Source organism: Carettochelys insculpta, chromosome 2 (genome assembly GCF_033958435.1).
Source record: "Carettochelys insculpta isolate YL-2023 chromosome 2, ASM3395843v1, whole genome shotgun sequence".
Taxonomy (NCBI): domain Eukaryota; kingdom Metazoa; phylum Chordata; order Testudines; family Carettochelyidae; genus Carettochelys; species Carettochelys insculpta.
Window position 1 is genome coordinate 253,299,420 of NC_134138.1, and position 25,413 is coordinate 253,324,832.

Sequence of the window (25,413 nt, forward strand, 5' to 3'; positions counted from 1 at the left end):
TTGTGCTAGTTGTCTCCTTCTCACATTCCCTGTTATTCAGCCCAGTTACACCAGTGGTACTTAGTGTACAAACAAGGCATCCATAGTTTTAAAATGCTGTGCATTCAGCCCTGCCAGATGTAAGGTGACATCATTACTACGGCTGGGACCGCTGCATCATTGGCAGCAGTAATGGGAAATTTGAGGAAACCAAAACTAGAATAAACACAGCCATGGAAGTTAAATGAAAACACTAATATTGGTGGTCCATGCCATTTACTAGTCTGCCAGCACTATATTATTCCTGACCTGTTTAATGTTTTCCGGAGAAACTGCTGAAGATATCAAAATATTTTGAGGTCTATGTCCTACAGTTTGAGAAAATGGAAGAGTTACAGAAAACAGTTATCGAAGGGAGGGTTGGGCAATGATTTTTAATGGTGCTACGCCAAGAATTGTTAAGTGGTCAAGGATTTCACTCTTCCATGCTATTAATGAAGGTGCAGGGTCTGGGATGGAGGTTGGGTGCAGAAGGGACCTTGGGGCAAGGAACTTCAGTGCAGAATGGGGTGCGTTACCTAGGAGTTTGGGTGGAGGGAGTTGTCACCTGGGGCAGGGGACTAAGGTGCAGAAGGTACAGGGTCTGGGAAGGGGTTGTGACCAGAGGCAGAGAATGGGAGTGCAGGGTCTGGGATGAATGGGTGCAGAAGAGGATTTTAACTTGGAGAAGTGGTGCAGGAGGGAGTGCAGGTTAGAGGCAGTTGTGACCAAGGGCAAAGGTGTTGGAGCGGTGCAGGGTCTGAGAAGGGATATTACTGAAGGAGTGCAGAGGTTTTGGGTTATGTGGGGTAAGGGTGCAGGAAGCTGACAGAGGGTAGAGGGGAAACAGCAGCTTCCAGCCAGCAGCCCAGCAGGTTCCTTAGCCAGGATCCCTGCCTTCCATGCCCCTATACATGCTCAGAGTAGTTGCAATGGTCAGGTGCTCTGCTCTGAACTGAATGCAGCCAACCCAAGGGGAGCGATACTTCACATGCTATGTGTCCTGCAAGCAGGTAGCTCCCATTCGCCAGAAACCTGCTAATGTGAGCTGCAAGATTTTGCTCGGGGCACGGTCAGCAAGAGTAGCCTCTCTCCCCTTTCCCCATGCCTGCAGTGTTCACAGAGCCTCCCAAGATGGCTTCTCTGAGCATGACAGGAAGCCATATGAGCTTGGTGGGCCAGATCCAACACATGGGCCATATTTTGCCTGGACCTCACCTAAGGCATTGCAAAAGTCTTTCACTGTCCAGTCTGGGGCTTTCTCAGTATCTGCTCCAGCAGAGGACCATCTGATCTTGGAAATACTGGCTGATTTCAGGGTAGGATGCACTTCCACTGCTAAATAAGGGTGATGAGCCTGCCTTCCTTTACAAAAGCACCAAGATCCATGGATGAAAGGCACTATGAGAGTTAGCTATCATCATCCTCAAAACTTTCTGATTTAAACATTAGCCACATATTATGCTGGGAGCAGAAGACTATTAGATGGCTTGGCTCAAGCTTACATAGAAAAATCTCTGACTTAAGAAAATCTCTCAAGTCTCAGCCCTATACCTCAACAAAAAGACCATTCTTCCTTCCTAAATATACTTTCTTAGACCCTGAGCAAGTGTATAAGGTGTTCCAAGTTCTACCACCTCTGATCCTATTCCACAGAGGACAGCATCAGTGGAAAGCTGTTGAAGAGGAAATAGAGTGGCAGAGATCTGCTCCTCCCTTTCACATCTTTAAGAATTTACCTGATCTTCCACCAGTGGCCAAAGACACGTGCTCTAGAGAAAAACGAATAGAACAGGTAAATCAAGTGATTCATCCCCTTGCCTATTCCCAGCGTCTGTTTATGACCTCATGCAGTTAGCAGGCATGGACTAACTTGAATCCCTGGTTGAGAATGCAAACCAGAGAGCACTCCCAGAAACACTTACTTGAAGAATCTAGGTTTCTCAAAAGATTTCTGCTTCCCTACCTCTTAACACCAGTGGTCTGTCATCCTTTTATTCTATTCTTGATTTGATTCACAGGGCAAGAAGCTTGTCTTTGTTTCCTCAAAAAGCAACATACATATCCATGAGGTTGGAAATCTTATATGTAACTTCTTCTGTATACCCCAGTTTAAAGCAAGACATCTAGGTGTTGGACAGTCTTCAGTACTTACAGCAGGATCCAAACTTGGCCACACTTTAGTACTTCAAATCAATTAATTACCAGTTGAAGTGAGGTACTCAACACACTTGTGAAAATGAGCATGGACTCTCCCCCACTCCTCTATATATTTCTATCACCTACTGACCTAGAAGTATCATTGAAAGATACCACTTTATACAAAATATTTTCTCCTAAAATAGTTTTGTCTCAGTTAATAGAAACATTCTTCAGAATACTGGTACAATTTCTGGAAAACTATGAACAGAGTAAGAGATACATTCTCAAATCTATTTTGAAAGCTTCCTATTATATGGCATTGCATAGATACAGCACTTAAAGAGTCCCAAGACAAAGTTCAACATTACAAATAATACAAAGTTTGATGTGGGAAAGAAAGATGCAGGATACAACTTAATTTTTAAAAATAAAATTGTATTTGGGGTTAAATCAATTTTCTCAATGTAGATATGATCATTAATGCCAATTAACAGCAACAGTAATATCGGGGGAAAAAGTTTTGCTGGAAAAAAAAAATAACGTTTCTGGATTCGCAAGTCTGGTTACAAATCAAGTATCTGAGGTTGCAGATGAAAATGGAACAGAATACAAAACAAGACTAGCATTTTCTTTTTTTAAATTGGCCTTTTCCTTCCTCTCTTTGTAGTTCATACTGTTTTTTTTATTGCCTATTAGCAGTTTTTGGTGTTTTAGATGATTCTTGCCAGGTTGTTTTAATGCCAGGCTGTAGCACAATGCTGTAAGCTATATCACCCTGTGCCAAGAATGACTTCAATAGATTAAGCCAACTTGAGAAGGTTGAATTTTTCCCCTACGTTTTCCCTGTGGGGAGGGTGTGGATGGAAATAAATTATGAAGTAAAAATTCAAAGTAATGCACAGCTACAGCTACATTTCAGGAGAAGGGCACTGACTCAGTGTGTGTGTAGTTATAAAAGATATTGCAGGGGAATGTCAATTATACTAAAATGTATGATTTCTTAAAATAACTAACATATTTTGGAGCATAAGCTTTCGTGGGCAAAGACCCGCTTCATCAGATGCCTGAGTCTATGAAGTGGGTCTTTGCCCACGAATGCTTATGCTTCAAAAATATCTGTTAGTCTATAAGGTGCCAAAAGACTTCTTGTTAGTCGCGAAGCTACGGACTAACACAGCTACCTCTCCGATACTTAAAATAACTAGACATGTCTCAGCTAAGTAAATTCTCTGGGAAAAGCCCCTAAGTATTAGTGCTGACATTTTTAGATATTTCAAGATCCAGAGATAAAGTAATACTGAAACCACAGATATTTGTTCTGCAGCACTATCAGAAAACACTGATTCGTCTATAGCATGATTCTGTAAAATGTGGTTTGTAAAAATTCGTCTCTGATCAGATCAAACATTAGCATTCTACTAGCAAGATCAATGTGTAAATACATTTCTACTAAAAATTGTGTGAATATAGACATGGGACTGGAAAATTGGACACTAAGGAGTTGTCTAGTATATAGAGAACACAAAGATGAAATGAGACGTGCCTGAAGAAGCTATAGTACAATCAACTATCCAAAGAAAAGATTTGATTATTGTATTATTAGCACTTTGCTCTTGTCATAGGTTTTCCCATTTAAGATGCGAAAGAACTTATCTTCATAAAGAAAGCTGTCAGATTCAAATTTGAACCAAATTGGGGGTGGGGAAGGAGAAAAACAACTTTTCCAGGTGGCTCAGTGAAAATGTGCTCCACTAAGTACAGAATGCATGTGTTTTAAAGTGCAGTAATTGAGCTCCCACTCTGCAGAGTGGGGTCCTACTGTGTTCTATCACTCAGACTGGTACTGGACATTATGCCAGGAGGTGAGCCCTATTGTGAATATGCATCACCCTAACAAGGATACTAGAAACCTGCACCATATACATGCAGAAGTGTGTAGTTCCCATTACTGTTACTTACTCAGCAAGACCCATATAAAAAATTAGTATATTCTGAAAGGATTCCCATATTTAACACATAAGCCAATCTAATGTACCTAACTAGGTCAATTTCCAAGTGTGCTGTCATCTAGGAAACGGAAGCGGAACAACAGCCTGAGTGAATAGAGGAAGGCCAGTGCTACAGTTAGGAGCTAGCCAAGGAGAGGAAGCAGCGAATAAAAGGTGCCTTAGGACTCAGAGCCTGGGGGAAAGGACAGAAATCCTCTTCAGGAACGGAAGAGTGATAGCAGCAGGAGGTGCCTTCTGTATGTAGGGTTTGGATCCACTTATGTAACATATAAAGCAAAATAAGCCAATTCTGAATTACTGGTCAATTCTTTTCCTTATCAGGAGTGTGATAGGTACATTTATTAGTTAGAGATTTGTGATCATTACCTAACTATGAATTACTAAGTGAATGTGCCCCCTGCTCACTATGCTCACTACCCTCCCTCTCTTCCCAAGGGGCTGGGGAGCTGCTCAGCCAGCCCCCGGTCTGGTGCAGCCCAGGAAGGCTTGGGAGAGGTTGCTGTGGTGGTGAGAGAGGTGGAGCAGAGCAGGGCCGCCTCCAGCCATGGGCAAAGGGAGGTGCTGGAAGCAACGACCATCAGGCCTGCATGGGGATGACAGGTGTAGCTCGGAACTGAGCTCCAGCTGCTGCTACTGACTCCCCCTGCATCCAGGTCCAGCAGTGGGAAGCTACTCCCCTCTCAGTAGCAGCAGCCAGAGCTTGGCTTTGAGTGGTGCCTTCCCTCCCTGCTATGTTCTAGCTGTGGCAGCTCCTCCCCAATGAGCCAAGTCCCAGAGGTGGTGGAGGGGCGAGGGCCAGGGACCTGTGCAGTCCTCGCCGTCCTCCCTTCACACCTCCAGCACCCATGTGACAAAGGGCATCAGTCTGTTGCCTGGGAGGAAATGTTTTTTTAATCAATAATGGGGGAGAGATGAGATACTTTATTTGCATAATTACACGCTAATTCTTCTGCTGTATATTGAGACAGATGTATATATTACACACACATATGGCCTTCAGATATTGACAAAATATATCAAAATTAGCCTGATCCCACATGATCAAAACTTGTACTTTAGCATAAACATCTTTTACATGCCATATTTACTATTCAGCTCCTTATAAACAAAGTCCCTATCAAAGAGCTAAATGTGAGGGAATTCAAAATCCAAACATCAGAGGGGTGGCCACGTTAATCTGTATCCGCAAAAACAACGAGAAGTGCTGTGGCACCTTATAAACCAATAGGTATGTTGGAACATAAGCTTTTGTGGACAAAGACATCTGATGAAGCAGGTTTTGCCCACAAAAGCTTATGCTCTAAAATATCTGTTAGTCTATAAGGTGCCACAGGACTTCTTGTTTTTTCAAAAACTAACATAACATACTATTTTCATAGCTTTTAAGACCACAGTATACTAACCGGCATGATTTCATCGCTACTTTACAAGCATTAATCTGGAGACACATTACATTTCTTTTTTTATTTGACAAGCAGCAGTATCATGTTCATCTTTTTTACATTTTAATGTAGATATACAATTATTAGGATATCTGTCATATTACAATATTTAGTTTAACTTTTTCTTTTAAGATACATTAAAAAACATCAACTGCAAACATGAAGGAGGGGGAAAAAAAAGCATGGTACCCAACCAAATTTCCACATTCCAGCAATACTCCACTCATTTGTTTAGTAAAGTTTTAAGAAATGTCATAATGACATGAGCTTGAAATATCTATAGGCATTTTCATTGACGCTCATGACGTGGCACTGGTGATGTTGTAAACAGCAGAAAAACAGGGGCTGCCAAGTGACCAGTTATGGAGGCACAGGCCTGCTTCTTCCCACAGGAACACACCAAACAGTGACAGCAATGATCTCCTTACATCCACACCTGCTGGATAGCAGCATCATGCTACATAACTGTATTCATCTGCTGAGGCCTGGCTTCGCTCGATGTACTGTTTATCTATCAGGACTTCAATACACTTCTTAATCATGCTGATACTTGGGTTAAATCTAGCTCTTGATTGACTAATTACCTGTTGAAAAAAAGTCATTTAATGTATCACTCAGTCATAAATTCAAAGCAAATGCAATATAAATTTTCTCTAAAGAAAAACAGACCACAAAGATGATTATTACATACTATACTACAACACGTACTAAGGTCAAAAGAGAGACACAAACTGTTTCTTTCTTGACTGTATGTCTTATATTGGTTAAGTCTGCTTTTATCATCACTGGAAAATTCTAACTTGCAGCTGCACCCCCTTTGTTAACTTCTGTTGCAGAACAAATAAATGGAAATATTCATTTTAAATTCATATTGCATAAACAAACTTATTCATTACTAATTCTTAGATCAGTGGTTTTCAACCAGTTGTTCATGGAATGATGGCCATCGGCAGACTGTCTTAACATTTCCAAAGAGCACATCCACTTGAATATTTTTACGGGACCGGATCACTTACTGATGGTGTTTTTACTCTTCTTTATGGTATTTTTTTAAAGGAATGATTCCAGGTTAACAGGAATCCCTGAAAGTCTGCCAACATGCAGTCTTGTATGGGGAGTAACTGCTAAGCCTGAAAACAGCATGCCCAGGAACTGCAGATAAAGATGGATGGGTGACAATCGTGTTGTGCAACACCATGGATATCAGTGTGTGGAGCTTACAGTACCTTCCCTGCACTTAGAAATCTCTATGGCCATCATAGTGGAGTTACTTTTGGTTCAGGGACCTCTGGGTTCTAGCTCAATTCTTACATGTATAATCCTTTAAGAAGGGATTTAAAAATTCTTTTCATCAGTAAAATGGGGATAAATGGTTACTCTTTTCAAAGCACTTCAAGATCTATTGATGAAGAACGCTTTATTAGAGATAGGGACTAAATCATCACACATCTGTATGCCAACTTCATGGGGAGGGTACTCCTAATCTTTCTGCAAGACATCCTGGATTATGCTCTAATAACAAAAACAAAATGAAACCCCAAACTACTCGAACTTGCTACTAGCAACACCTTCATAAGCACTGTGGATAACAGATTGAAAGGCACAGTTTAGTATAGGTACTGATGATTTCTGTAGGTATACAAAAGACATTTCACATATCCAGTCTGGACTGGAATATGCCAGGAAGCTTCTGTCAGGTCCACTGTACTTAGGAAGTTTATTGGAAAGACTGTAGTGATGGTGGGAACCAGATTTCCAGCCTAAGTTTTGTCTTTTTCACTGATCTGATTATTCAGAATCTTGAGAGACATGAGGGCCTTAATGCAGAGGTTTCTCTGGAACAGTCATGGCTGGAATAGAGTGGGATGAAGAAACCCCTTCAAGTTTGGACTGTACAAGTCCCCTCCTGTGGAACCGCAAGGGTGTATATACTGATAACTGTGGTGGAATGCAACCCTTCTGTGGGGCCTACAAAGATCAAACAGATGGAGCTCCTCTTGGACTCCTACTAGCTCTGATCAACTTGGTGCACAATGGTGGGAAAGTAGGGAGAATCAGGAAGGAGTTCAGCTGGTCATCACCTTCAGGGTTCAGAGCTCTAGTAATTCTGATTCCCTAATGGGACGGGTGGGGATTCTGGGGAAATTTGCGCTTGTTACTACACTCATCCCACATTAAACGAATACTTTACTTACGAGCACTCGCTAAAATGAGCAACACATATACCTACTTTTGCTTACTAGATGAGCAAACTCCCCCTGCTAATACGAATTTTGTCCCCCTCCCTGCAGACGCAACCTGCCGCAGTCTGAACCCCCTACCAGCCTTGCAGACCCAACCCACCTCAGCCTGTACACCCCCACCCTCTACGCAGACCCAACCCACTGCAGCCTGAAACGCCACCAGCCCCGCAGATCCAACCCGCAGGAGCCTGAACCCCCCACCAGCCACAAAGACGCACCCTGCTGCAGCCTGAACCCCCACTGGTCCTGCAGACCCAACCCTCAATCGCCTGAACCAGCCCTCCAGACCCAACCTGCCACAGCCTGAACCCCCTGCCAGACCCAACCTGCTGCTACCTCGCACCAACTCCACAGCCCCAACCCACCTCAGCCTGAAACCCCCATCCTCCCCGTGGACCCAACCTGCCACAACCTTAACACCCCACCTGCCCCATGGACCCAAACTGCCATTGCCTAAAACCCTGCCAGATGCACAGACCCAACCCGCAGCAGCCTGAACCCCCTGCTGACTCTGCGGCCCCAAGCCACTGCAACCTTACCATCCCACCAGCTGCGTGGCCCCAACCCACCTCAGCTGAACCCCCCGCCCCGCCGCCCTCCCTGTAGGCCCAACCCGCAGCACCCCTGACACTCTTGCCCGACCCATGGACCCAAACCACCAGCAGGTTTTAACCCTCCCTCCCGCTCATGGCCCCTAACTGCACTCAGCCTTTATCCCCTCCAAGCCCTCCCACAATCTAAGGTTCACTTACCTTTCAAAAGCAGTGCCACATACTGCCACTCCTTCGCTGAGTTACGAGCATTTGGAATGAATCAGAGGCTTTTACATGTATTTTAATGAGACTTTAGTGCCTTCTTATGAGTTTTCGCCTACAAGCAGAAACTTGGGAACCAATTGTGCTCATATAGTGCGGGATGAGTGTACTGGAAAACTCTGAAGCACTGGAATAGCTAAAGTGTGAGTACTGAGCCACTGCTCTGTTTGAACTGCTAGCCAGAGAATCTGATGCCTGGTGGAATACACATGATCACATATGAAGTGCCAATACTACCTACAAGAAGGGCAAATGTTTCAGACAAAGAACAAAATAGTTGCGAGAAAAACTTAAGGGAGTTGAAGGTGATACACTCATCCCTCGCTACACGAGCGCAATTGGGTCCCAAATTTCTGCTCATAGGTGAAAACTCATAAGCGCAACACTAAATTCCCATTAAAATACATGTGGAAGTCTCCTATTTGTTCCCAGGGTTTGTAACTTGACATAAAACATTTGCGTTTAGGTACTTTTCTGATGTATTTGAATACTTTGGCATCAGAAATAGAATGTAGTGTACGTATGTAGAGCAGGGATTTCCAATCGATGGGTTGGGACACAAATATGGGTCCCATTAGATTTGTGTTAAAGAAGCCATTTGCAGTTTCTTAATACCGCTGCCTCCGGCAGATATCTATCAATAGTAGTAACTGCTGGACATGGCAGCTATCTCTATCACTGGAGATAGCAATTACCTTATGCCTAGCTGCTGAAACCTCAACAATTAATTGCTGGGAACAGGAGGGCTGGGGGAGCCACCCAGCCTAGCAGCCCTGGTGAAGAGGCTGCGGGAGGAGGAGGAGGAGGAGGAGGAGGAGGAGGAGTGTCTAAGCCTAGGGCTGTTGAAGGATGCAGGGGAAGACAGGCTAAAACTAGGGGAAGTTTGGGGCGGCAGGGAAAGTCTACTGCTGGGGGCAGTTTGGAGCTGCTGGGGGGTGTAAAGCTGAGGGCAGCTTGGGGCTGCTGGGGGGTGGTTTGAGGCTGCTGGGGGGGTGGGTCTAAGGTGGGAGGAGGCTTGGGGCTGCTGGGAGGGTTTAAGGCTGGAGGCAGTTTGGGACCATGGGGGGGGCAGGTAAAACCTGGCGGGAGGGTGAGGTCTGCAGGGTGGGTGGGACGAGGGTCTAATACAGTAAACCTTGGAATTACCCAGGGTTGTTCCTGCAACCCCTGCACAACTCGAATTTTCCTCCAAGGGGAGTGGAGCCAGGAACCCCACGGCTGGTCAGTTTCCTGGCTCCCAGAGCGGCAGGAGCTCAGAACCAGGGGCAGGCTGGTTCCAGTCTCCCCATGGCTTGCGGCTGGGAAACTGATCAGCTCATGGCTGGTCAGTGTCATGTTCCTGCCACAGCAGGGGAGGGAACCAGGCTAAGAGCCTTCTCCCTTTCTTCCCCCAGCCGAAGGGCTGTCAGACAGCCGCATGTCTGAGGGAAGGCAGGGAGAAGGCTCCAGCTGTGGGTCTCCTCACCCTCAGCCAGGGACCCCGCTGATATAAGCAGGTGAAGTTCACTCATATAGTGAATAAAGGTAGGTATATATGTTCCTTGTTTTAGCAAGTACTCATTAAACGAGGAATGGGCGCATTTAGACTAAAAAGGTGGAAGAACTGAGAAAATGCATTTCAACTTGGAAAGTTAAGAAGCTCAAGTCTTAGAATATGTATCATACAGAACAACTTGTTCTTTGCATAAACAAGTTAGTCTAAAGAGAAGGCTGTATTCAAGTCCAGGCTGAACACGTCTAATCCAGCACACTCTTGTCCAACAACACCCGCAATTTGGCATGTTCTTTTGTTTCCAGGATGCCCACTTGCCATGGGTGTGGTCAATTTTCTTATGGTCCCAGAAAGTTTGGTTACAGCCATCAGTCCCGGCTCTCAGCGTTCTGTGCTGTTATTTAGCTCTAATTTACCCCTAAGTCTCTTCTAAGAGCCCAGTAAGCAGTGGAAGTGTTGGTAATGCTCCTAGACAATACTGACCTCACGTGGTTCAGCAAATTCCCTCGTCCAGCACTGGACAGGTCCCCAGGATACTGGACGAGAGAGGCTGAACCTGCAGTGCAATTGTTAGACCGTGCTAACCCTATATTTGTTCTGCATCTTGGAAAAATGTTTCAGAAGCACAAGTGACCTTGGACCCTCAGTCCCAATTTCAAAAGTGACAAGTACTAATTTCAAATGGGATTTAGACACTTAAGTGCTAATGGTCCTAAGCCAGTAAGGCATTTTTGAGAAACTCACTCTGTTCAGAAGATATGGCTGCCTACTTGGTAAAAGGAGAGTCATCAAAATACATAATGCTGTGTGATTATAATGGGTAGATACTCAATTTCTGAGTGAAAAATGAAGCACTGGATTTGCTTATAGTGCTCTAAAATATGCCAGGACTGGTTTCGACAGACTGTTGCCTTCTTTTTTCTGTACTTCAAGTGCAGATCTGCAGAAGCATCTGAGCAGGAGTGCTCTTCAGTTATGTACAGTTAGGAGTGGCTAACTATTTTTCTTTTGGTAAGACACCTTTGACTTCATAGTTCATTCCTTCTCTTGATACAAAATAGCAAAAAACTAGTCACCACCTAGGCATGCTGTAAGGCTCACTTGTGTTTTGAGAAAGATGAGAGTAAAGAGGGAACAAAGATTCTGAGGTGGAATGGATTATTTACTTATTACATGGTTCTGACTGAATAATTTTAAAGAACAGGGGTCAGCAACCCCTGCCATGCATGCCAAGAGTGACATACAAGCCAATTTTCATTGGGAGCTCAGTCCTGCCCCTCCTCCCCCATGCAGCCAGGAGCTTGCTCAAAGCTTGTGGATTAACAAAGCCCAGCTAATGCTACTAATCACCACCTAAATGTTAAAGTTCTGCATGTTAATTTATTTATTCATGAAGCTGCTGTAAGTAGGACTATTAGTGACTTTAAAAAATATCACTAGCACTGAGACTGCACATAGGAGGTCAAAAAGTCAAATTTTGGTACTCTGCCTTAGAAAGATTGCTGACCCCTGCTGTACAGTGAAGTGTAGATGACTTATCATACAATGATTTTAAGTGACGGAAGATGGAACTAAGATACCTAAAGAACAGACTTCACAATGTGCATGTTCAGATCTCAAGCTGAATATTCCAGATCCCAAAATTCTGGCTGTACAAGTCTGGACAGATGCTCATTCTGGGCTTGTGGGATGGGGAGGGACAGCATCAATGGGCTGGCATTTTCAAAGCAGTCTAGGGAATTTAGACACTTGCTTCCCATTCAAATTCAGACATATGTTTAAATTAACTATTTTTAAAACCTGAGCCACGGAGCAAAACAAAATACAGTCTTATCAGAAGAGCTCTGGACTTGTCAGGAATCAAAGTGAAAACTATACATTTTTAATGCCTGTGACAGGTACAATGGCAGGGCCAGGTGACTATATCTAAACATGCCTACTTAAGTAGAATTCTTACTTTCTAAATTAAAGCCATTCTAGAAAAGTTCTTGGCAGTCTCATTAAAATAGTTGCACACGGCCTCAGTTTTGTGATCGAACACAACACTCAAACCATCGGTGTTCTCTGTAAACACTTGGGTGGCCACCCAGCAGAGATTCATGTCTGCTCAGCTGGTTGGCAGAGCGACTGCAACCAGCACCACACATTTTTCTTGGAGATACTCATCCACACATGGTTGGTGCACATAAAGTCTATTCTACACATGGATGGAAAAAATTAGAGGGAATCATCATATGGGTTTTCACTTAGATCATGATAATGGACAGCATTTCCTCTTACCTCCTGAATAAGAGCATTATGTCGCAGAACTTTACGTGCTTTCATGATACGGACGATAGCAGCTTGAAGGTACATTTTCCTGTCTTCATCTACAGCGCTTCTGGTCTGCTCCATCTCCTGAAATATGGAGAAAATGGAGATACTGCAAACATACTAAGATCAACAAACATTCACAGAGCATCTGCAATGCTTTTAACTTTGTTACATGAAAAAAGTTAAATGCTTAACAATGAAAGCTTGTTAAATCTCTATTTGAGAACTTCCAGGCAGGATTGTTTTCTGTAACTACAGCACATAATGCAAGTTGGAGTGGGGTTTGGGAGTTCTAAAATAGCACAAAGCTCACTTTTTGCAGTGGCTTGGTCTCAATGAAGGTAATGTGAAACACCAGTCTGTGCACATTTTGGGGAGCCTCAACCAAGTTGTAATTTACAACGATTGCTTGTGACACTCTATGCCTCAGACACCCCAGATGCCACATATTCCTCCACTCTCTTACAATTTTGATACATTGTTAAAAAAAAAATTATGCCTTCTGAGGCATAATTTTAAATCTTGCTCAGTTGAACATTAATAATCTTTTATGTTGTATATGTTATCACTGTATGCGAAGTTAAGAAGTTTTGCTATGTGTGTGTGTTACTGAAATACGTTGTGAGATGGAAACACTCACAACCAACCTGTCAGACGACAGTGGAACAGCCAGACAGTGAATGGTTGCTGGGTCATCAACACCCTTGAAGAAAGAATCCCCAAAACTATGTACAGTGGTGAGGTCTTAGAGCAGCGGTGTCTAACACACGGCCTGGTGGCCTGTAGCCCATGTAGCCAGCAATGGCACCATTTTTAAAAGGCAGATGGGCAGCTCGGAGCTTCACATGACTCTAAGGAACCACTTGTGGCTCCCTCCTCTGCCGTCTCACTCCTCCTACAGCTCCTGTACAGTACTCCGGGGCAGAGAGAAGCGGCTGGTGGTACATGCACTGGAGGCTCAATAAAATGCTCAGAGCCATGGGAGCACTGTGTACCACTCTGTGCATGCGTCCCTCCCCAGTGCTTGGAGAAGAAGTACAAGGCAGCAATGATGATGGTGGTGGTCGCAGTGGCAGCTCCAGTGAGTTGCTGGCATTGGATTGTAATGGTGGGGGGGCTGTCTCTGGAAAAGGGGGGGGTTGGTTTAAAGCAGGGGGACTGGGGTTGCTTTGGGGTTGTGTGTGTCTGAAAACTGTGGGTACTGGGGGTTGCTACTTAAATTTTTTTTTTTTTTTTGTAAAAGGGGTATTTTATAAAAAAAGTTGAGAAACACTCGAGTAGAACTCAATTTAATTGGTTTGATGGCCAACAGGAGAGATCGACCCATTAAACTGATTAAATTGAGTACTATTATTTTAGTGTGGCAGGGCACTGGGAGCTCCCCCTGCTATGATGTTCATGGGGGTCTGGGGGGAGCAGTGCAGGTGGGGTGAAGAACAGACGGCTTGGCAGCACTTGGAGCTCCTGGATAAATTAATCCTGGGTTTTGGGGGGCGGTTTGGAGCTGAGATGGGTTTAAGCCTGGGGGTTAGTGGTGGTGGTTTGGGGCTATTTTGTGATCAACTCCCCAGAACATGTAAAAAATTGCCATAAGCCCCCCCCCCCCACCAATGAAAAAAGGTCTTAGAGGTCCCTGTAAGCAATGGAGACAGGTTGTCCAAAGGGTATTGTCTGGTCCCCATGTCAGGGGAAAAGATCTTTCTAAGGAGACAGAGGAAAACTATTAAAAAAAAAACAACTGGGAGGTGGGGAATTGACGACATAACTTGGCCTCATACACTTCACAGCTCTACACCTCGAAAGAATCTGGAGGACAGACTGAACTGGGAGTGGACAATCCCAGCCTCTGTATTTAGCATCTGTAACCTGCCTGTACCATCTGTCAGAGTGACACGTTGCTTGATTCAAATCCTGTTTAGTTTGTAGAATTTAAGAAACAAATATATTTGCAGGCTAGGTTATTAACTCTGATCTATATACCTGTTACTTCTCTCTCTCTCTCTCACATACACATATCTTTCTGTAGTTAAAAAAATCTGTTCCAGGTAAAATATAAAATGGTGTATTTTGCGTGAAGTACTGGAGAAATCTGCTCAGGTTACGAAGGCTGATACACGTCCATTTTCCTTTTGCGCAAGTGAACTCAGTAAGGAACTTGCACTCATTAGACTTCTGGCCAGAACAAGACATTTCTGGGGTACAAGATGGGGAATCGAGGTGAACTGGCTGGAGTTTCTTTATTGTTAATTCATCAGTGGCTAGGAAAACTTGGGGTCAAGCGCTGTCTATAGTATTTTGGGGCTTGTCTACACTTACCGGAAGATTGACACACCGGCGGTCGATCATCCGAAGTTCAACTTTGTGCGTTTGGTGATGATGCGGCAAAAAATCAACCTCTCTGGGCTCGGCCACCAACCCCTGTACTCCACACTAGAGTGTGGAGTAAGGGGTATCCATGCAAGATTATAGAGGCTTGGTCTTCACCAGGGAAGTAAGTCAATTCCTATGTCAATTCTAGCTAAACAAATGCCACAGCTAGAAATGCATATCTGAAACCTACATTTCCCTAGTATAGGCAACCCCTTCGAATCTCACATTTATACCTTGTTTGTGTTTTGTCAAATCTGCTGTGAAAGCATTCTAAAAAAACTGAACATGTGTTGGGCATCATCCAAGACTGCGATAACCTGAACTATACAGCAGAATGTGGGTAAAACAGCACAGGAGACACAGATTTTCCTCCCCGCAAAAGAGTTCAATCACACATTTAAACTAGCATCATCTGCATTAAGGCAAGTCCTCTGGTATGGTGGCTGATGCATGAAGGGGCAGATGAATGTTTAGTGTATGTGGCATGTAAATACCTTGCAATGTTGGATACAAAAGTGCCATGCAAACACCTGCTGTCACTTTCAGGTGACGCTGTAAAAAAGAAGCAGGCAGCATTATTTTCAGCAAATTGTAACCAAATTTGCTTGACAGAGGGCAGGTCTACACTAGATAGAAAAGCCAATCTAAGGTGTGCAATTCCTGCTATAGCAATTGTGTAGCTGGAATTGACATATCCTATTTAGATTTTTCTGGCCATCCATGCAGAGGGAGGTTGACAATGAGGAGTCCAACGCTGACTGAAGAGCCCTGATGGTTTGATTTCGTGTGTCCCCACTACGCATGCTAAACTGAGCCCCAAAAGATCGACCCTGAAGAAGTCGATCTTCTGGTAAGTGTAGACATACCCAAGGTGACTGACTGAACAAGAAGTAGGACTGAGTGTACTTAAAGATTCTATAGTTTTGCATTGCATTCAAAAATGAAACAATTATTTTTGTACACAATTCTATATTTGTAAGTTTAACTTTCATGATCAAGAGACTGTAGTGAAGTACTGGTATTTGGTGAATTTAAAAAAGACTACTTCTTATATTTTTACAGTACAAGTACTTGTAAATTTAAAGTGAGCATTGTACACTTTACATTCTGTGTTGTAACTGAAATAAATATATTTGAAAATATACAAAACGTCCAAAATATTTTAATAAATAGTATTCCATTACTGTTTAACAGACCCATTAAATCGCCAGTATTTTTAGTTGCTTGACTTCTCTAGTTCAGATGAACTTAGTTTTTAATAAAACTCTTAGTAAACTTTAGGTTTTTTAAGATGTTGACATATACTTGCCTGTGGTGTGTCTTTCTGCATTGATGTAGTAATTTTAAATTTTGTTCGTTTACTGCTGAAGTTCATATTTAATGAAAAAGTAGACTCTGCTTCTATATCTTCCTGAAATAAAAAAATGTTAACATTCATAATTGTTTCCAAAAATCCTAAGCAGCATACATAATTTTTCCAAGATGGCTAATATTTTCCTAGAGAAAAATTAACCCACTCTAAATATGGTTCAAACACACATGTTCAGAAGTCTGTTATAAGTTCTTAAAGGTTTGTAATTCTGAAGATCTGGAGTTATTTAACTTTTCTCAACCTACAGCCTATTTAGGCTGGAAAGGCAGTTTACTTAAAACCAAAATAAACAGAAAGAACTCTGCCATATATAAAATGTGCTAATCAGTTCAAACAATGTATTCTTCTTTTACTTGAACTATTTAGTATTCCTAAAATACTATTTGGAGATTTTTTTTTTTGTTGGGGAGGAGCTGGGGAGGCAGCAGACAATACAGTAAGCTGAAGGCCAAGAATAAAAGACCAGGATTTCCATGTACCTGCAGAAGTGTTTTAGAGAAGTCACTGTATTTCCTATAATCATTCAACAGATTTCATGGTTTGCTTATATAACGAAGAAATTAAGGAAACACCTACAACAATTTTATTGTGTTAGTGTACACGTTGATCCAACTATGGGCTCTCCCATCATTCTAACCCTAAATCCTTCTAAAAATAATGTGCGTCTTTCTACCCTCTTCATGCCTGATAGCCATGAACATAATCTAAGAATGAGCATACTGGTTCAGGCCAAATGTCCATCTAGTTCAGTATGCTATCATCTCACAGTGGTCAATGCCAGGTGCCCCAGAGAGAATAAACAGAACACGTAATAAATCTAGGGGTACAGAACTTAAAGGTGTAGGATCAGCAGTTACAAGCAATACAGAACATCAAAAAACTTAACTTATGTCACGTTTAATTACTTAACTAGGTTTAGACTACAACCCAAATATACAGAAAGGTAGCCACATTAGTCCGTATCCAAAAAAAACACAAGCAGTCACACAGAATCATAGAATACTAGGACTGGAAGGGACCTCAAGAGGCCATCGAGTCCAGCCACCTGCCCCAGTGGCAGGACCAAGTACTATCTAAACCATCCCTGATAGCCATCTATCTAACCTGTTCTTAAATATCTCCAGCGATAGAGATTCCACAATCTTCCTTGGAAATTTATTCCACTGTTTGACCACCGTGACAGTTAGGACCTTTTTCCTAATGTCCAACCTAAACCTCCCTTGCTGAAGTTTAAGCCAACTGCCTCTTGTTCTATCCTCAGAGGCCAAGAAGAACAAGTTTTCTCCCACCTCCCTATGACACCCTTTTAGATACCTGAAAACCACTATCATGTCTCCTCTCAATATTCTCTTTTCCAAACTGAACAAGCCCAATTCTTTCAGCCTTTCTTCATAGGTCACATTCTCTAGACCTTTAATCATTCTTGTGCTCTTTTCTGGACCCTCTCTAGTTTCTCCACATCTTTCTTTAACTGTGGGGCCCAGAACTGGACACAATACTCCAGCTGAGGCCTAACCAGCGCAGAGTAGAGCAGAATGACTTCTCGTGTCTTGTTCATGACACACGCGTTAATGCATCCCAGAATCATGTTTGCTTTTTTTGCAACAGCATCACACTGTTGACTCACATTTAGCTTGTGGTCCACTATAATCCCTAGATCCCTTTCGGCTGTAGTCATTCCTAGACAGTCTCTCCCCATTCTGTATGTGTGAAACTGATTATTCCTTCCCAAGTGGAGCACGTTGCATTTGTCCTTATTAAACTTCATCCTGTTTACCTCAGACCATTTCTCCAATTTATCCAGATCATTTTGAATTATGACCCTATCCTCCAAAGCAGTTGCAACCCCTCCCAGCTTGGTATCATCTGCAAACTTAATAAGTGTACTTTCTATGCCAATATCTAAATTATTGATGAAGATATTGAACAGAACCGGCTCTAACACAGACCCTGCGGAACCCCACTTGTTATACTTTTCCAGCAGGATTGAGAACCATTAAGAACTACTCTCTGGGTACGGTTATCAAGCCAGTTATGCACCCACCTTATAGTAGCCTCATCTAAATTGTATTTGTCTAGTTTTTTGATAAAACTATCACATGAGACCATATCAAATGCTTTACTAAAGTCTAGGTATACCACATCTACCTGCTTCTCCCTCAGCCACAAGGCTTGTTATCCCATCAAAGAAAGCTATCAGATTAGTTTGATATGATTTGTTCTTTCCAAATCCATGCTGGCTCTTCCCTATCACCCTACCACCTTCCAAGTGCTTGCAGATGATTTCCTGAATTGCCTGCTCCATTATCTTTCCTGGCAGTGAAGTTAAGCTGACTGGCCTGTAATTTCCTGGGTTATTCTTATTCCCCTTTTATAGATGGGCACTATAATTGTCCTTTTCCAGTCTTCTGGAATCTCTCCTGTCTTCCATGATTTTCCAAAGATGATAGATAAAAGCTCAGATACCTCCTCTATCAGCTCCTTGAGTATTCTAGGATGCATTTCATCAGGCCCTGGTGACTTGCAGACATGTAATTTTCCTAGGTGATTTTTAACTTGTTCTTTTTTTATTTCAACTTCTAACCCTACCCCTTTCCCACGAGCATTCCTTATGTTGGGCATTCCTTCATCAGACTTCTCAGTGAAGACTGAAACAAAGAAGTCATTAAGCGTCTCTGCCATTTCCAAGTTCCCTGTTATTGTTTCTCCCTCCTCACTGCGCAGTGGCCCTACACCCTCTCCCTGGTCTTACTCTTGTTTCTAATATATTTGTAAAAATCCTTGTTTCCCTTTAAGCTTGTAGCTAGTTTGAGCTCATTCTGTGCCTTAGCCCTTCTAATCTTGCTCCTGCATTCTTGTGTTGTTTGCCTATATTCATCCTTTGTAATTTGTCCTTGTTTCCATTTTTTTAAATTCCTTTTTTATTCTGAGGTCATGCAAGATCTGGTTAAGCCAAGGCAGTCTTTTGCCATATTTTCTATCTTTCCTACGCAGCCGGATAGCTTGCTTTTGGGCCCTTAATAATGTCCCTTTGAAAAATTGCCAACTCTCCTCCATTGTTTTTCCCCTCAGTCTTGCTTCCCACGAGACCCTACCTACCAGCTCTCTGAGTTTACCAAAATCTGCCCTCCTGAAATCCATTCTCTATTTTGCTGTTTTCCCTTCTACCCTTCCTTAGAATTGTGAACTCTATGATTTCATGACATTTTCCCCCAAAGCTGCCTTCTACTTTCAAGTTCTCTACCAATTCCTCCCTATTTGTTAAAATCAAATCTAAAACAGCTTCTCCCCAGTAGCTTTTTCAACCTTTTGGAATAAAAAATTGTCTCCAATGCAGTCCAAGAACTTACTGGATAGTCTGTGCCCTGCTGTATTAGTTTCCCAACATATATCTGGATAGTTGAAGTCCCCCCATCACCACCAAATCTGGGGCCCTGCATGACTATTAGTTTTTTAAAAAAAGCCTCATCCATCTCTTCCCCCTGTATAGGCGGCCTGTTGTTGACTCATGGCAGGACATCACCCTTGTTTTTTACCCCCTTAGTCTAACCCAGAGACTCTCAATACGTCCATCTCCTACGTCCATCTCCACCTCAGTCCAAGTGTGTACATTTTTAATATATAAGACAACACCTCCCCACTTTCTTCCCTGTCTATCCTTCCTAAGCAGGCTGTACCCTTCAATCCCAACATTCCAATCATGTGTATTATCCCACCAAGTTGTATTTATTTATCAGCACTTCCTGTTCTTCCTGCTTATTACCCATACTTCTTGCATTGGTATACAGGCATCTAAGATATTGATTTGATCTTGCCTCCCTAAAGACTAACAAAATAATTTATTTTGTGGGGCAGACCCACTTTCCCACTTCTTTCAAGTGCTACATGACTTCGTGTTTATTTTTTACCTAAATGTACAGTCCATAAAGCTGCAGCAAGAGAAATCTAGAATTGCCAGTTGACACTGACCACTCGCTTACTCTAAAATTAAGTGTATTTTAAGCATAGTCAGTATTAACTTTTCTGGTAACTTGATTTCAATCAATCAATCTACACAGCTTGTTTAGTTATCTTTTCTATTATGCAAAGAGTACAGTATGCACTAAATAGAACTTCAAAAGAAATCTGCCATTTATCTAATAGTTTACACAGAAAAAATAGTGGAATTTAAAAGACAACAATATTCAAGAGCATCGCTAGTTGTTTAATTATCAACTTTTTTAGCACTATAAATGGAGTTCATTATTTTCTGTAGTAGCTCTCCACACTAAACTCAAACCCCATACAGTCCCCACTAAACATTTCTCCTCAACCTGATGTTAGCTTTTCGGCTTCCCTCCCAAGCCAAACTCATTCCTTGATACCAGCAAACAAGTACCCTTAAGCCTAATATCCAAATCTTCCAAGTGAGTTCCCACCCCACTGCCTAATACTCCTTCTTGCCTAGCATCTTTATCAGCAAATGTCCTTGTCAGGTACCACAACAACATTGGGGCCACTGCTGACTTATTGGAAACCACCTGAGCAACCTTTACTCACACTCCACGAGTGTAGATGTTACAATCACCTGAGTATCCCAAACTCTCTGGAAGGACTGGAAATACTATTGATATCAATGTTTCTTTATTTACAATAATTTCTGTAGTGCTCATCACCATAGCATCCAATTGCCACAAAACTTAAAGACCTCATCCTCACAGCTCTAGTGTGAGGTAAGGAAATAATCTCTCCTAGTAACTATAAAATGAAGCTAAGTGACTTGACCAAGATCAGAGATTCTGTGGCAGAGCCAGACACTGAAGCTAAATCCTCTGTTTCCCAGTCCCTTCTCTTCAGCGCAAGCCTAAGCAAATGTTACTATGGTACTTGAAAGTTGTTCGGGTACTGTAGGAATTGTGGAATTTCTCACTGCTGGCAAAATGTCACAGACTGTGAGGCACATGGCTGTGTCTCAGAAATCTTCCCATGACTACAAGTTTCTTTAGAATGTGTAATCAAGGCAAGGGTTACTTGCTGATTCTCTTGGTCCAAAGACTGAACAAGTGGTTTGGTCCTTGTATCTGGTCTAGGACATTACCACTCATAGTCAGCCTAAAAATCAGACTGGCTCTGGCTGAGCTGTGCTTACTGAGCTTTCCCTGATAGTATTATCACTGAAGCCATACAGGGAATGTTTTGTACATAGAAGGGGCTGAGCAGAAAAGATAATACAGCCTTAGCTTTATTACCTTTTCAGCAGACCTTGCTGGTGTACAGACACTTTGAGGAATCTGAATAGCCCATCTATCTATCCTTTCCACTGGTTATTCCATCCAAAGGTGGCTGCTCATGCCTTCCTCACAGGGATTTGAGAAAAGATAGAGAGGGACAGTAATCTGGTTCTAAGTGATGGGCAAACACCTTTGTTTTTTTAAAAAAATAAAAATGAACTTGTAAGACGGCAGAAACAAATCAAGACTGGAAACGTTACACATTCTCTTTGTGTCATTACAACATACCTTGTCTAAGTCATGGTTGAGCATTTTGACATCAAGTAATGATTTGATGGTTTTTGTTAGTTCTTTCTCATTCATCTGCGTGCTATCCTGAAGTTCTTTATAACTGACAGTTTCACTGTTGTTGAAGGCAAGCAGCACTGCCATTTGGTATGTAGTGACCATGGCTACATATGGTTTACACAAATAGTTCATCTTAACTTCACCTGTAAAAGCATAGTAATAGCTCATAAACTGACACAACACCTTTGCAACTATGTTATAAAGTCATACAAGACTTGATTATTAAAAGCTCTATGTGCACTCCTGGACACACACTACTATCAATGTGCATGCACATGAGGGATTTGCACTTGTACACAGGGCTACAGGATAGTAATCTAGCCATGTATGGATGCAAAACTTGTTCATGGTCATTTTTGAATTTGTACTTGCAAACACATGGACTTTTCAACTAAAAAAATCAAGTCAACAATATACGCTATAGATATGCGGTATGTTTTAGAGATGAGGCACTGCCTAATAATACTGGAATTCGACATAGCAGAATTTAAACTTATAACAACAAAGAGTAAATCAGAATAGTTTCAGTACATTACAATGTAAAAAGGGAATTAGCACTGGCTTACATGAAAGAAGGCCAGTGGAAAAAGAGAATTCTCTGTAATGGGAGTTTTCCAAATATTGTAAGTTTCTTTATGTCTCCCTTGGAAAAAAAAAAAAAAAAAAAGCAATGTGGAGGACTACTTGAAAACATTTTGTAGGGATAGACATTAACTAATGGAGATTTTCAATTATCGTCTCAGTATATATATTTGACTATGCAATTTGACTCTATCATTCACCTTTATAAAATAAGTTATATGCTCAAATATCAAGGACCCAGCTAGCTGAATCAATTGGAATATAATGTCCTTGAATGAAATAAAATTATGACTAACTAATGCTACAAAAACAAAGTAGTATAATATTCAAGAATGAGCATGGCAAAAAGTAAAGCCTCCATTTTACCACTCATACAACTAATAGATGATAATTTTTTTAAAAAGTGATTTTTTAAAAAAGGATTCCTCCTAGTTGTGAATCAGAAAGATGAACCTCATGCAACAGGCAAGTGAAGACAACTTATTACTGATATTTTTCAAAATGGTAATTGGAAGTGTAACTTAAACTGGTCTTACTTAAAACTTCTGTGCACTTATGTTAAGCTAAAAGGCCTTGATGCTCAAGAGGTCAAGCAGTATAGACCACTTGACTGGTTGAAGGTCTGCTCAGTGATTAATAACTCAGAAGTTCTGCCATGGTCTTTTAAAGCTGGCAATGTACATTAATACGCTTTTACCACTAACTGGATGCAATTAAGAAATACTGTTTGAGAAAAGGGAAAAACCGTGTTAGTTTATCCGTGAATGTAAAAGATGACAAATTGCTTTATAAAAATCTTTGTTCCAAATTGGAAAGGAGTTTAGATATATTTAAGACAGGAAATTATTTACGACCTGGTATGTGAAGCATGTGGTATTTTGTAAGTTTTCAATACATAAGAAACATGCATTTATTTTTACCTGTACAAAGATAATGTAACCAAGTGAGCTTCCTCCCACTGAAATGCTGACTGTAAAATAATTCAAACTGTAAAACAAAAGTTATCTTAAGTTAAATCACTCATTTTATAGCCTTAATAATTCACTATCACATTCCTTACACAATAAGTAGAGGAACAAGACAAATTTAATATTCAGCATTTTCTAAGTATTTAAAAATACAGATTGAACCTCTCTAGCCCAGCACCTTGAGACCTGACCGGTGCCAAACAAGAGAATTTGCCAAATGACAGAAGATCACTATTGTCTAGCAACACTACCACTGCTTACTGGGCTCTAAGAAGACATTTAAAGCTAAATTACAACTAAACAACAGCACAGAACACTGAGAGCCAGGACTGGTGGCTGTAAACAAACTTTATGAGACCACTGGAAACATGGCCTCATACATGAGAAGTGGTCATCTGGCTAATTAAGATCATGCCTTATTACTGATGTTGCCGGATGAGAGAGTTCTGGACAAGAGAGGTTCAACCTGTACTACACAGTACTTCCTCATGTGTTTACAAGATGTAAGTTGACCAAACTGAGCTTTTACTTTAGACCAAAGTATCACAGTCAAACATTTAAATCTATATATTATAACTTGAAACCTCAGACTTTAGGAACTGAATTAAAGATGACAAAGAAATTATGTGAATTATTAATGCTGTAGCGCAGTATTCTTCAAATACAAGTATTGTTGATAGTGAACCCAAAAGATTTTAAAACAACCTGCATAACAATGACTATATTATACTATTATAGTATTAAATTAGGGTACTAATACCATATTACTATTAACATGGTCACATCTATCCCCATGCATAGTACAATTAAATATGTAACCTTTCCTTTGATGCAATTATAATCCTTTATATGTGAAGCTTGATTCATTGTTTCAAACTAGAAAACCTATTATATTGAGTTTTGATATAATTTAGATCAAGTCCAGTAGTAACAAGATCATCAGTATTATATACACCAAGGGCCCAGTGAGCCACAGACTTACTACCCTTAAAAAGCAAACAGTGTCCTTTAAACACAGAGTGGACCAAATTTCCCTTTATTGTTTCACTGACCAGCTATATGGATCATATTGTTTCAACTTGCAAATGGTTAAAATTAAATTTCATAGAGTTAACTAAGTCACAATATTAATTTTCAAAACACAGGCACACTACAATTTTCCTTCTAAGGGCATTAAAAATGAATAGCAAGATTGAGTACACTCTGTATTTCTGAACAAGACCCTAGTATAACTGATACCGACATCCTTCCACAATAGGCACTTTTAATAGTATTTCTGTTAGTCCATTTGGACCAAATATGATTAACATGTTTAAGTTATTTAGAAAATCCTGTCAAATATTTTCCAAACATACTATGAAAACAATTGGTTCTAACTCTTAACATAGTATAGAACTCTTGGCAATTCATTTTCCTCTCCAATTTGTGACTTACATTGCATACCATCATTACATATGCTGCTATGGTATTTTACTAGATACGTCCCTACTGTTGATCAGCAAACCAAAGCCCTGTGTAAGCACATCAGCCCTTACCAAACCCAACAAGGTTAGGGCCTCATTACTTTCTTGTAGCTAATGAATTGAGCAGAACTAACAGTCACCATGCCCACTCCACCCCTTTTTCCAGAAGGCTTCTGTAGAAGCCAGGTTCAAGTACAAATAAATTTCATTACCATTTTGATGTTTGTAAAGAGTAAAAATCTCAGGTCTGCCACAACTTCATTATCAAAATCTAATTGCCAAGATTATTAAAATGGAGAAGTGACTGTGGGTACCTCCATTTCTGAATGATTTACTTGAACCTTGAAGGTGTCTGATTTTCATAAAACGCTGTAAACCCACATCTTGCAAAGAAGCCTTTTTAAAGAGACCAACTAGATACCCCAACACTGAAGCTCTAAAATCATTGCTCCCTTGAAAAAGTGTAGACGATATTCAACACAGTTATGATCTTGTCCCTTTTTTCCCTCCCCTCCATGTTTTTACATAAAATTTTCATTGCTTGTGAAAGGTGATTTTTGTGCAACTGTTTGAAGACATTTCAGTATAAATTTATCATGGCTATATTACGAAACCACACTCCTCAC

General features: G+C 41.3%; 1 protein-coding gene across 4 annotated transcripts in view; it reads right to left on the minus strand.

Moving 5' to 3' along the window:
* Positions 1–2,605: 2,605 nt before the first annotated feature.
* The window catches only part of CUL2 (cullin 2), a 107,347-nt gene continuing 84,539 nt past the window's right edge, over positions 2,606–25,413 (minus strand). For all 4 annotated transcript variants that reach the window (XM_074984985.1, XM_074984987.1, XM_074984988.1 and 1 more), the window contains 5 exons: positions 23,277–23,343; positions 21,715–21,917; positions 16,154–16,255; positions 12,442–12,558; positions 2,606–6,195 (listed from right to left, as the gene is read on the minus strand). In XM_074984985.1, coding sequence (XP_074841086.1) covers positions 6,064–6,195; positions 12,442–12,558; positions 16,154–16,255; positions 21,715–21,917; positions 23,277–23,343 — 621 coding nt within the window. In that variant the 3' untranslated portion in view covers positions 2,606–6,063. The remainder of the gene's footprint in view (positions 6,196–12,441; positions 12,559–16,153; positions 16,256–21,714; positions 21,918–23,276; positions 23,344–25,413) is intronic.